General features: G+C 37.4%; 1 protein-coding gene across 1 annotated transcript in view; it reads left to right on the forward strand.

The window, feature by feature from the left end:
- LOC103200969 (SH3 domain-binding glutamic acid-rich protein) overlaps positions 1 to 13430 on the forward strand; it is a 96038-nt gene that overhangs the window by 8094 nt on the left and 74514 nt on the right. The window contains exon 2 of the mRNA XM_007945563.2: positions 335 to 520. Within this exon, the coding sequence (XP_007943754.2) occupies positions 335 to 520 (186 nt within the window). The remainder of the gene's footprint in view (positions 1 to 334; positions 521 to 13430) is intronic.

The raw sequence follows: 13430 nt of genomic DNA on the forward strand, positions 1-13430 counted from the left end.
GCTTAAAGTATGGTCCAGTCCAGCTCTCCTGTAGATTTAAAAAATATTTTGAAGATCTCAGATGAAAGATGAAATGATGAGAGCATTGCTATGTTTATTGGGCTGAATGTACCATAATTTAAGAATAGATGTGATTAAAATTTCAGAATTTAAATAATCACTCTTGATATTTTATAATGAAGAAGTATGATCTTATTGTTTTCCTTATTTAAATATTCAACAAAAATTATAGGTATTGTACAGTGTGTCTGGAGTAAGGATTTAATTTATGTAAATATAAAAAGATATTTTTCAAAAACCGCATAATAATTACATTTTCTCTACTCTCAACCAGATCAGGAAGAAACAGCAAGAAGTAGTGGGCTTTTTGGAAGCGAATAAAATAGACTTTAAGGAATTAGATATAGCTGGAGATGAAGATAATAGGAAGTGGATGAGAGAGAATGTACCTGGAGAGAAAAAGCCTCAAAACGGGATTCCTTTGCCCCCCCAGATCTTCAACGAAGAGCAGTATTGTGGGGTGAGTATTCAATTTCATTGAAAATTCTGCTCATGTGTTTATAAGAAACTGTTTAAAATGGATTAAATTTGAGGTAGCATTTGATATTGCTCACAATTTACAAGTTCTGATCCATTTTTACCATCCAATGCCTATTGTGAATAATCCAAGCTGTTCATGCCGTCCGGATCGCTGACAGTCCATAGCTCCCTATGTCTTCATTTTTGGTGTTTTCATGACAGTTCTTCTACTAGTTGGAGTTTAGTCCACTTCTGTATCCTTTCCTTCAAAGCTCAGGGCTCCAGGATTATTTTTTGTATCTGTGTTAATTGTTTCCTCTTTTCTTTGTTGAATAGGGTCTGTGTAGTTTGTTTGCCTATTCCGCCATCTTACTGGAACCCCCTTCATAAATTTTTTTGTTGTTGTATTTGATAATCTGTCATTAAAGAATGCCTTTGAATTGTGGTGTTGGTGAAAAATAACATGGGCTGCTTGAATAATGAACACATCTGCCCTGGACGAAGTGCAGATAGAATGTTCCTGAGAAGTAAGTGTGTCCAGACTTTGTCTCACCTACTTTGGTCATTTGTCAGAAGAGATCAGTCCCTGGAAAAGGATATCATGCTTGGTAAAGTGGAGGATCAGTGAAACAGGGGAAGACTTTCAATGAGATGGATTGATGCAGTGGTTGTGACACTGGGCTCAAGCATTGCAAGGATTGTGAGGATGGTGCAAGACTGGGCAGTGTTTTGTTCTGTTGTACATAGGGTCACTATGAGTTGGAATTGACTCAAAGACACCTAACAACAACATAAAAAACAATCATCAAGGAAACCTAGGTCCCAAAGCTTCACCTGTATGTTTTGTCCTAAGAAGTTTATGGTTTTAGATTTAACACATAGGTCCTTGATGCATTTTGAATTAGTTTTTTTTTTTTTTTAATTGTGATTTGGCTGAAGATTTACAGAGCAAATTCACTTTCCATACAGCAGTTCACATACACTTTGTATCATGACATTGACCACAGTTTCCCACAATGCAACAGCTCCCCTCCAACTTCCTCCCTATAGTTACCTCTTCCCAGTGTCCATCCCTCCATGCACTCCTGCTCCCTGAGCTGTTTCTCTGTGCATAAGCAGCGCTTCTTTCTCCCACGATTGTTCTCTCCAAGGAGTGTATCTACTTGAGGTAAATGTTCAACTCATATGCCTGTCTTTTGTTTGGCTGGAAACCATGGGTGTGGATTCAATTCCAGACCTGAAGGGCAGCTAGGGGGCCATAGTTTCAGTGGTTCCACCAGGCTCCATCAGACCAGCAAACCTGGTCCCCCCCTCCTTTTTTTTTTTCCCCAAATGATTTTGAGTTTTGTTCCACATTGTTCTCCCTCTCTATCAAGGATCTCCTACATAGATCCCCTTCCACATGGATGACAGTGGTAGCTGGGCACCATTTAGTTCTTCTGGTCTCATAGTCTGAAGATTGGATGGTGTACCAGTCGCTAGGACTAATTGTTTCCATGAATTTTGGTTTTCTTCATTCTTCTTTGCTTTAGATGAGGAGAGACCCATCATTGCATCTAGATGGCAGCTTGCTAGCTTTTAAGATACCAGTCGCTCCTCGCCAAAGTAGGAGGTGGAACAGTGTTTTGTATAGTATGTTATGCCAGTTGAGCTTGATGTCCCCTGTGACTATGGTCCTAAGTCCACAGGTTCAACTACTCAGTCCCTCTGGGTAGCTGGTTGTGACCAAGCCATGACCACACCTTGCCCTTTGTCAGCTCTACTGTATACCTTGGAATTCTGATCATTCACGTAAACTTATAGGACCATTGTCTGCCAACCCTATACATGTTCTTGGATACACTCCCCATTTCATAGACATACCTAATCGTTCATCCTGTCCACCCATCTATTCACCCATATACCCATGTTTGCCTTCACTGACAACACAGTACTGTATATGCAAAAGGGTTCATCTTTGTTGTTTGTACTTCCCATGTACCCCTCTATGTCTTTCTCTTCCTCAATGTCACCATATTGGTCACTCACATTTGGTATATTGCCCTTCTCTTCACCCAATTCAATACTTATCTCTATCTATCTAACAGAGTTTCTTCCCCTCCCCTCCCACTCCTGGCAACCAACAAAGAAAATTTCCTTCTATAGATAAACCTTTCCTTAACTTTTACAATAACGGACTAATACAATATTTGTCCTTTTGTGATTGACTTATTTCACTCAGCATAATGTCCTCCAAGTTCATCCATGTTATGTGGTGTTTTGCTGATTCTACATCATTCTTTAGCATTTCATAGTATTCCATTGTGTGTATGTACCATAGTTTGGTTATCCATTCCTCAGTTCCTGGACACCTAGGTTGTTTCCATCTTTTGGCTATTGTAAATAGTGCTGTGATGAACATGGGTGTGCATATATGTGTTCTTGTCATGGCTCTCACTTCTTTAGGGTAGATACCTAGTAATGAAATGGCTGGGTCAAATGGTATTTCTATTTCCAACTTTTGAAGGAATTGCCAAACTGCTTTCCACAATGGTTGTACCATTTTACAGTCCCACCAGCAGTGTATGAGAGTCCCAATCTCTCTACAACCTCACCAGCATTTGTTATTTTCTGTCTTGTTGAACTTTGCTACTAGTGCTGGAGCAAGATGGTGTCTCATTGTTGTTTTGATTTGCATCTCTCTAATAGCTGATGATCGTGAGCATTTCTTCATATGTTTGTTGGCTGCTTGAATATCCTCCTTGGTGAAGTGTCTATTCATGCCTTCTGCCCATTTTTTAATTGGATTGTCTTTTTGTTATTGAGGTGTTGGAGTTTTCTATAAATCCTAGTGATAAGTCCCTTGTCAGATATGTCATTACCAAATATTTCTTCCCAATCTGTAGGTTCTGCTTTGATGAATTAGTTTTTCTGTAATGTGTTGAGGTATGGATCTTGGTTCACTTTTTTGTGTGTGGAAATCTAATTTTCCCAGCACCATTTGTTAAAGAGATTGTTGCTTCCCTGTTGAATTGACTTAGAACTCTTGTTGAAAATGTGTTGACCCAGATGTATGGTTTTATTTCTGGGCTCTCAATTCTATCCCTTTGGTCCATGTCTATCGTTAAACCAGTACCAGGCTATTTTGATTACTGTAGCTATGTAGTATGTTTTATAATTGGGAAGCTTGAGATCTCCATTCTTCAAAATTACCTCAGCTATTTATGGTCTCTTGCCTTTCTATATAAAGGTGAGAGTTAGTTTTTCCATTTGTTGTTTGACTTTTTAAAGTGATTTTTTTTCCTTGTAATGCAGAATTTTTGTGTAGACAAATTTATTAATCTTTTTGCTTTATAGCTGCTGGGCTTTAATTCTTCTTTAGAAAAGCTTTCACCACTCTAAGATTATTAAAACAATTATCTCATGTTCTCTTCTGAAACTTTTCCAGTCAAAATTGGATTTTAAGTCTTTTAGTTTTGATTATTTTAACCATCCTTTTTCAGTTATGGCTAGTGATGGCAGAAACAGTAATGAAATGTATCGTTTTCAATCTATATTGACCCCTACGATAAAATTCCACACTTATTTTCTCCTCTAAAGATAAAACTTCCAAGTTATCTTTTATCTCATTTTGTTGTGGTCAAAAATAGTTTTGTTTTTAATTGAGAGGGACAAGAACAGAGTTCTCAAGTAATGACTTCTATTTTTAAGATACATTTTCAGATAAACAAATATGAATTTAATGAGATGAGTATCCAAGTTATTTTATGTTTAACTGATTTTTGGTGTTTTACAGTTATGCCTTCAGAGAGGAATTTAGTTAGTAAATTTGCTAGTTACTTTTCTGCATTGTATAGACGTTTTTGGGAGCTCTGGTGGTGTAGTACCTAAGGCATTTAACTGCTAACCAGAAGGGTGGTGGTTCAAACTCACCAGCCATTCCTCAGAAGGAAGGTTGGGCAATCTACTTCCATAGTGATACCTCCTCAGAAACCCAAGGAGGGGGTCACTGTGAGTTGAAGTCGACTCTAAGGCAGTCAATTTGTTTGTATAGATGTTCTTAACAAGAGAGCATTAATGAAGCTGAGGGCTTTGTTTACAAAAAGTAGGTAAAAATGACTACCATATTTTTATGTAAGTAACAAATGCCTTTTTCATTTATTGGCTGACTGCATCTCCCTCCCCACTCCATGAAGTATATTTGCTAATTTTAATTTTTTTTCACATATGCCAACTGCACCCTCCTCACAAGGGGTATTTTCATAAATGTACTATGCCAATTTTTTTTTCCTATTGCTGTAGCATTCATAGGAAAATACCTTGTGTAGGAAGGGCATGGTTGGCAACCAAATATAGATGGTGCACATTATTTCTGTAAAAATATGGTATTTATATTGTAACTCAGATTTTAAAACAAGACTCAAAATTTCAGAAGGATATGTCAGGTTTGTTGTTGTTATTGTTTGCTGCCATTCAATCAGGCCACAACTCAGGATGGACCCATGCTTAATGGAATGAAATGCCATCTGGTTTTGTGCCATCCCTATGATTGGTTGCAGGTCTGACCATTGTGTTGGCTTGGCTGATTTTTTGAAGCAGATCACCAGGCCTTTCTTTCTAGTCTTAGGCTGGAAGCTCCCCTGAAACGTGTTTAACATCATAGTTACACATACGCCTCCACTGACAGATAGGTGGTGGCTACACATGCGGAACATTAGCTGGAAATTGAACCTGGGTCTTCAACTTGGAATGCAATAATTCTATTTGGATAGGCAGTCAATGTATCTTTCCATATGATTAAAATGTATACTATAAGAATTAAAGTCATTTAACTGATTTCTTAGGATTCTCCAATAGTGAGAGGGATTGACACAGTGGCTGCAACGATGGGTTCAAGCATAGCAAAGATTGTGCGGATGGCTCAGGATTGGGCAGTGTTTCGTTCTGTTGTACAGAGGTTTGTTATGAGTCAGAACCAACTCAATGGCTCCTAACAACACAACAGCAACAACATGCCATCTGATTAGGGCAGCAAGTGGAAGGGAACATGGAGGACAAGCAGTAGATTTTTGTCCATGAGGGCATTGAGCAGATTGGATGTTAGGGATAGTCCTGTGTATCATGGTGCTCCTGCCAGTTTGAACTCTAACTGTTCTCTGCAGAACAGATGAAGATGTCTTCCTAAAAGCAGGGTGGACAACTGTTAGAGAAAGGAGACACCAGAGGGGAAGCCAGACACAGTGGAGGTTAGGTTACCCTCCTGGCAGCAGAAGTACTAACTGGAAGTAGCAGACAAATCTGTCGATGACTAGCTGGAATCTTTGCATCTCAGCCCAGGTGAAGCCTAGGGTGCTTGCCTGGGACCATGTGGTCTGGGCCTGAGCACAACCAAGGCCCTTTGGTGCCTGTTCTACAGAAAGGCAGTGTTATACATTGAATTGTGTCCTCCAAAATATGTGTTGGAATCTTAACCCCTAAACGTGTGGATATAATCCTATTTGGGAATAAAAATTGCTTTGTTATGTTAATAAGAGCCTTTGAAACATGAAAAGAGCAGATTAAGCACAGAGAGAGAAACATAAACAGAGGGGAAGATACTCAGGGTGTGAAAATTGCTAAGTAACTGAGGATCAGAAGCTGAAAAGAGACCTTCCTCCAGAGCCAACAGAGAGAGGAAGCCATCTCCTAGAGCTGGTGCCCTGGATCAGACTTCTACCCTTTAGAACTATGAGAAAGTAACTTGCTGTTTGTAAAAGCCACCCTCTTGTGGTATTTCTGTTGTAGCAGCTCTAAGAAATTAAAACAGGCAGGTATTTCTGAAGCACTCGGGTGAGAGGAGGGATAGTAATGCAAGTGCAGTTAGGGTGAACAGAGGGTTTTCTCAACATTTTGATGGTAGTGGAAAACTATTTTATGCTATTAAAAAGTTATTGTGAAATATGCCATATATAACTAAGTATATGATACGCACACACCCATACATAGTGTATATATGGGGACTGTTGGCCCAGTGGTTAAGTGCTTGGCTGTTAACAAAAAGGTCAGTGGTTTGAACCCACTGGCTGCTCTGTGGGGCAAAGATGTTGTAGTCTGCTGCCCTAAAGATTACAGTTTAGGAAACCCTATGGGGGCAGTTCTACTCTGCCTTATAGTATCACTAGGAGTTGGAATCAACTTAATGGAAATGGCTTTGGTTTTTTTCATATATGGTTCTACAATCAACACCAATTGAAGCAGCAGTCAAGACATCAGATGACATATTGATTTGGGCAAATCTGTTGCAAAAGACCTCTTTCAAGTGCTGAAGAGCAAAGATGTCTCTTTGAAGAATAAGGTGCACCTAACCCAAGTCATGGTATTTTCAATCACCTCATATACATGTGAGAGCTGGACTGAATAAGAAGACTGAAGAAGAACTGAAGGTTTTGAGTTGTGGTGTTGCAAAGAATACTGAAAGTACCATGGACTGCTAAAAGAACTAGCTAATCTGTCCTGGAAGAAGTGCAGCCAGAATCTCCTTGGAAGTGAGCATGGTCAGATTTCGTCTCATCTACTTTGGTCATCATTCCCTGAAGAAGGATATCATGCTTGGTAAAGTGCAGTGTCAACGAAAAAGGGGAAGGCCCTCAACAAGTTGCGTAGACACAGTGGCTGCAACCATGGGCTCAGGTATAGCAAGGATCATGAGGCTGGCACAGGACTGAGCAGTGTTTTGTTCTGCTGTACGTAGGGTGGCTATGAGTCAGAGATGACTTGACGACACCTAACAATAACAACAACAACAGATAAAAATAAAGGTAGAATAATAGTATATGTAGATAAGGTTAAAGAAGAAGAATAAAATGAACTTCCATGTATACACCATCTAATTTAAGAAGCATGGTATTACCAAAAACTTAGAAGCCCACTGTATACCTGTTCCTGATCATATCCACTGCCCTCTGCACCAGAAATTGTCATTATAGTGAATTTTGTGTTTATCATTCTTTCTTTTATCTCCCATGTGTGTATATATATCTATAATCTTTAATCTATATTTTAGCATTATAAAAGTGGAACCATCTTATCCATATTCTTCTTTGACTTATTTCTTTCACCAACACATTTTAAAGATACATCCATGTTGTTTGTTGTTTATAATTTAGTTATTTTCACTGCTTCAGAATGGATATTTGAGTGGGTTCTGAATTTTTGGCTGTTTCAAACAGTGCTTCTCTTAACAGGTTTCCTTGGTTATGTGTAAGTAGACGTGGAGTTGGTAGATTATAGCTATACCCACGTTTAGCTTTAAAAGATAATTCTGAAGTGGTTCTTCCAGTTTGCATTCCTCCCAGCAGTGGGTGAGAGTTTTCAGAGTTTCACATCTTCATCCACATTTAGCTTTGACTGTAACTCATTGTGGTTCTCATGTCCATTTCCCTGATTACTCTTAAGAGTGAGCAGCTCTTTACAAGTATGTTTGCCATTTGTATATGCTCTTCTTTTGCACACATTTTAATTGAGTTCTTGCCTTTTTCTTATGATATGCAAGCGTTCTTTATATAGTGTGGAAGAAACTAATCTCTTGTTGATTGTATACCTTGCTGATACCATCTCTCAGTTCATGGCTTATCTTTTTACTCTTTACCATCTCTATCCTGAAATCTTAATTTTCCTATATTGTTTCCTAAAAATTTTATTTTGGCTTCACATTTACTTCTTTAATGGATTAAAAATTAATATATATATTTTTGTGAATGGTATGATTCACAAATTGGTATAGACACAATATCAATCTTTGAAAATATGGATAACCAATTATACCCTCAAACTATTCTCTACCTATCTGCAATAGCAGCTCTGTCAGAAATCATTTGTGTATCTGTGTGGCTCTGCTTCTGGACATTACACCTGCCTGTCCATTCACGTACCAATACCACACTGTCTTTATGACCACAGCTTTATAATAATAGTAGACATCTTCTTCTGCTGCTTCTTGAGTATTCTTAGCTCTTTGCTCTTTCTTTTTAGGTCAGTTATCTTGTTTAGTTCTCCAGAAATCCTAGTTAGGATTTTGATTGAAAAATTATTAAGTCTATAGATAAATTTAGGAAGAATTGACGTCTTTAAGATAACTTTTTTATAGAGACATTTAATCCAAGAATATGTTCTATGTCTTCATTTATGTAGGTCTTCTTTAACGTTTATATTTTCTTTATACATGTTGTATTAGTTTCCTAGGGCTGTTGTAATAAATTACCACAAAGGTGGTGGCTTAAAACAACAGAAATTTATACTCTCGCTGTTCTAGAGGCCAGATTTTAAAAATTTGGGTGTTAGTGGGAAGGCCGAGGGGTGAATCCTTCCAGCTTCTGGTAGCTTTAAGTGTTCCTTTGCTTGTAACAGCATAACTCCATGTCTACCTCTGCCTTCATATGGACTTGTCTCCCACATCTTTGTCAAATCTCCTTTTGCTTTTTCTCTTATAATGACACTTGTCATTGGATTTATGACATACCAAAATAATCTAGGATGATTTAATCTTATGATTCTTAATTACATATGCAAAGACTCTATTACCAAATAAGGTCACATTCTCAGGTTCTGGTGGACATATTTGGAGGACAATCATTGAACTCACTATATATGTCTTACTAATTTTGTTGGAGATATGTCACATTTTTTATATTACATTGTCAAAAAATTTACATTTTCTCCCAGATTATTTCTAGTGTATAGAAATAATATTTTATATTGATATTTGTATCCAGCAACTTTGATAAACTCTTACGAATTGTAATAATTTATTTGTGAATTCTTTTGAGATATCTACATAACTATTATGGAGTTCCTGTTGTTGTTGTTATGTGCGTTGTTGTGTGCCGTCAAGTCGGACCCGACTCATAGTGACTCCTCCTTGGGTTTCTGAGGCAGTATCACTACAGAAGTAGATTGCCCCATCTTCCTTCTGAGGAGTGGTTGGTGGGTTTGAACCGCCAGCCTTCTGGTTAGCAGTCAAGTGCCTTAGGCACTACATTACCAAAGCTCCTATGGAGTTCCTAGGTGGTACAAATGGTTATTGTGCTTGACAGCTTACCGAAGGGTTGGAGGTTTGAGTCCATCCAGAGGAATCTTGCAAGAAAGATCTGGTGATCTACTGAAAAATTAGCCCCTGGAAACCCTATGGAACACAGTTCTACTCTGACACACATAGGTTGTCATGAGTTGGGGTTGACTCAATGGCATCTGTTTTTTTTTGTTATATACGCTATTAATCCAGCCAAATAAAAACAATTTTTTTCCTTCCCTTGCAACAGTTCTCTATTTTATTTTCTTGATTTACTGCCATAGTAAAGGCTCTCATAACAATGTTGAAATGATAATAATAGGCATCCTCGTTTTGTTTCTCATCCTAATGAAAATCCTTCAATATCTCCCCAGTAGGTTTGATACTTGTTGAAAATTTTGTACAGCTGCCCTCTCTCAGGTTAATTTCCTAGTTTGCTAAGATACTTTAAAAAAATCATGAATAGATGTTTACTTTTATTGAAGTTTTTTTTTTTGTTGTTGTTGTTGCAACTGTTAAAGTGAACAAACAGTTTTTCTTTTTTAATCTGTAGGTATGGATTACAGATTTTCTGGTGTCAAGCCATTATTTTGTTTCTGGGGAAAACCCAACTTGCCTGCAATGTATTAACTTTTCATATATTGCTGGATTTGCTCAAAGTGACATCTCGCTTTTGAACACTTTAATGAGGTCTCTTGCAGCTAATTTACCCAATGCAGTTGTCGTTGATTTTTTGACTGCTGCTTCTGTGGGCTTTGACTATGGATCCAGGTACAATGAATTCCTTGAGAACTTTATAAATTAGACATTATTATTTATTGTTTTTATAATCATTATTTGTTTAAATATCCCCATATATTTACTAATATTTTTGCTCATATTCCTCTTGAATATGGAATTATTTTCTTTCTGCCTGAAATACATCTTATACATTTTCTTTCAGTGAAGGTCTGTTGCTGGCAAATTCTCTGTTTATTTTTTTAAAAAAAGACATTTTCTAGACTAAAGTCCTTATTTCACCCTTATATTTGAAAAATAGTTTTACTGGGTCTAGTATTTTGAGTTGTTGGTTAATTTTTGTTAAACATATAAAATTGATTATTTTACTTTCTGTAGCTTCTATTGTTGCTATTGAAGAGACAACTATCAATTTAATTGCTTTTCTTTTGTAGGGGAACTTCCTCTTTCTCTGAATGCTTTTAATAATCTTCCTCTAGGATGTATCTAGGTCTAGCATTCCTTTTATTTATCCACTTTAGGATTATTTATTTATTTCTTGAGTGTGAGAGGATCAACAAGTCCACAAAATGATTAGCCATTATATATTTGAGACAGGTAGTCCTTGACTTATGACGGTACCATTCTGATGACTCTGTCGTAAGTTGGTTCTCATTTAAGTTGAATACCTCTCTTTTTTAGTTTTCATTATTATTGCCTTATATTATCAGTATAAATCTGGCAGTGTTTTAAACAGTAAATGACAAAATTGAACATCTATGAATTCATCATACCAGTATTATCTGAGAATAACATTAGCAAATTATGTACTACAACATATTACTAAAGAGATGTACAAAAACAAAACAAAACAAAAACAGATGATTGTATGTGCAGTTTGTCATAATTCAAAATACGTCATTATAAGTCACGGACTACTTGTATTGCTTTTTCCCTATTATCTCTGTTAGCTTCTCCTGGAGTTCCTTTAAGATGTTTGTTAGATCTCATGCCTTATCTGTAATATTTCTTCCTCATTTTCTTTTTTTTTTTGTGCAGTGTTCCCTCCCCTCTCCTCCCACCCCTGACAACCAACAAAGAAAGTGTCCCTCCATATATAAACATTTCTTTGACCCTCCACAGCAATAAACTAATACTATATTTGTCCTTCTGTGATTGACTTATGTCACTCAGCATAACGTCCTCCAGGTTCATCTGTATTATACGGTATTTTGCAGACTCTACATTATTCTTTAGTGCTGCATAGCATTCCATTATGTGTATGCACCATAGTTTGGTCATCCACTCTTCTGCTGTACATCTTAGAGATAAGTCCCTTGCCAGATAATGTAATTATCGGCAAATATGAATTTGTTGCTGTGTGCTTAACATTTTTGTTAAGTGCTTTTTTGTGGTGTTGATTTCTTTGTCTTCCTCATTTTTTATCTCTTTTTTTTTCCTATTCTATAGATAAGCTCTGGTGGTGTAGTGCCTAAGGCATTTGACTGCTAACCAGAAGGCAGGTGGTTCAAAACTACCAGCCACTTCTCGGAAGGAAGGTTGGGCAATCTACTTCCGTAGCGATACCTCTAGGAAACCCAAAGAGGGGTCGCTATGAGTCAGGTCTGACTCAATGGCACATAACAACAACATAGATAATTTTTTCAGTTGTGTTTTCTAGTTTATGAATTTTCTCTTTAGATGTGTCTGATTAGCTGTTTTATATATATACATTGTTGTTGTTGTTATATGCCATCGATTCGAACCTGACTCATAGCGACCCCTCTTTGGGTTTCCGAGGGGTATCACTACGGAAGTAGATCGCCCAACCTTCCTTCCGAGGAGTGGCTGGTGGGTTTGAACCACCAGCCTCTGGTTAGCAGTCAAGTGCCTTAGGCTCTACACTATATATGCATATATATATACACACATATATATATATACACACACACACACACATATATATATACACACACATACACATATATATGTGTGTGTGTGTATATATATATATGTGTGTATATATATATATATATATATATATATGGTTTTATATTACATTTTTTTCTAGAAGTTCTTTTCCAAATTTCTAATTGTTCTCTCTAGTTTCTTAATTCTTGTTTTCACGCTTCTATTTCATTTCTTTAAATGTATTAACTATAGCTGTTTTATATCCTCTGCCTGATAATTCCAACATACGATTCTGATTTATGATTCTGGTTTGTGTTGGCCCTTCCTCATTAGGTTATCTTTTTTTTTTAAATTATTTTTTGATTTTTGACTCTGAGCTTTTCAGATTTTTAAACTTGTTTGTGGATATTCTTTGTGGCTTGGAATTTGTTTCTGCTAGTTTCCTGGGATCTATAAACCTAGAACCATTTCAAAATTAGAACTTCCTTTTCAGACTCTTCTGAACCACACCTGTCATGGGAATTTGGACCACAAACCCTCATTAATTCTGGCTTGTGGTTATAAATTCTCAGAGAGGAATGTTTTCTCCTTCACTCAGCACCAAAGGTGAACTAGGCAAGTTTCCTTTTCATTCTAGTCTGCATGGAAGGGTTATTTCTGACTTATCTTTACATTGTTGAGGATATTGGTGGGTTCAGTAGTAGAATCATCACCTTCTCTGTGGGAGACCTGGGTTCAATTCCCAGCCAGTGCACCTCATGCTCAGCCACCACCCATCTGTCAATAGAGGCTTGCATGTTGCTGTGGTCCTGAACTGGTTTCAGAGGAACTGAAATAAGACTAGGAAGAAAGACTTGGTGATCAACTTCCAAAAATCAGCCAGTGAAAATTCTGTGGATCACAACAGTCTGATTCACAACCAGTCACGGGAATGGTATGGGATTGGGCAGTATTTCTGTCAGGTGTGCATGAGGTCACCATAAGTCGGGTGCCAACTCAATAGCAACCAACAACAACACTTTCAGGGGTATGTGTGTGTGTGTTTGTATGTTTTATGAAACTACTCACCTTGAGCAGGCCCTAGATTTTATCTTTTTACCCTCTGCAATATCAAAGTAAGAGCTAAAGGTGTTCTGGGTTTGTTAGAAACTCTTAGTGTGAATGCTGGCCTTGTTGTTGTTGTTGTTAAGTGCCGTCGAGTCATTTCCGACTCATAGCGACCCCATGCACAGCAGAACGAAACACTGCCCGATCCCGC

The sequence above is a fragment of the Orycteropus afer genome, unplaced genomic scaffold (genome assembly GCF_000298275.1).
Source record: "Orycteropus afer afer isolate SDZICR_OR568_19922 unplaced genomic scaffold, OryAfe1.0 scaffold00137, whole genome shotgun sequence".
In the NCBI taxonomy this organism is placed as follows: Eukaryota; Metazoa; Chordata; class Mammalia; order Tubulidentata; family Orycteropodidae; genus Orycteropus; species Orycteropus afer.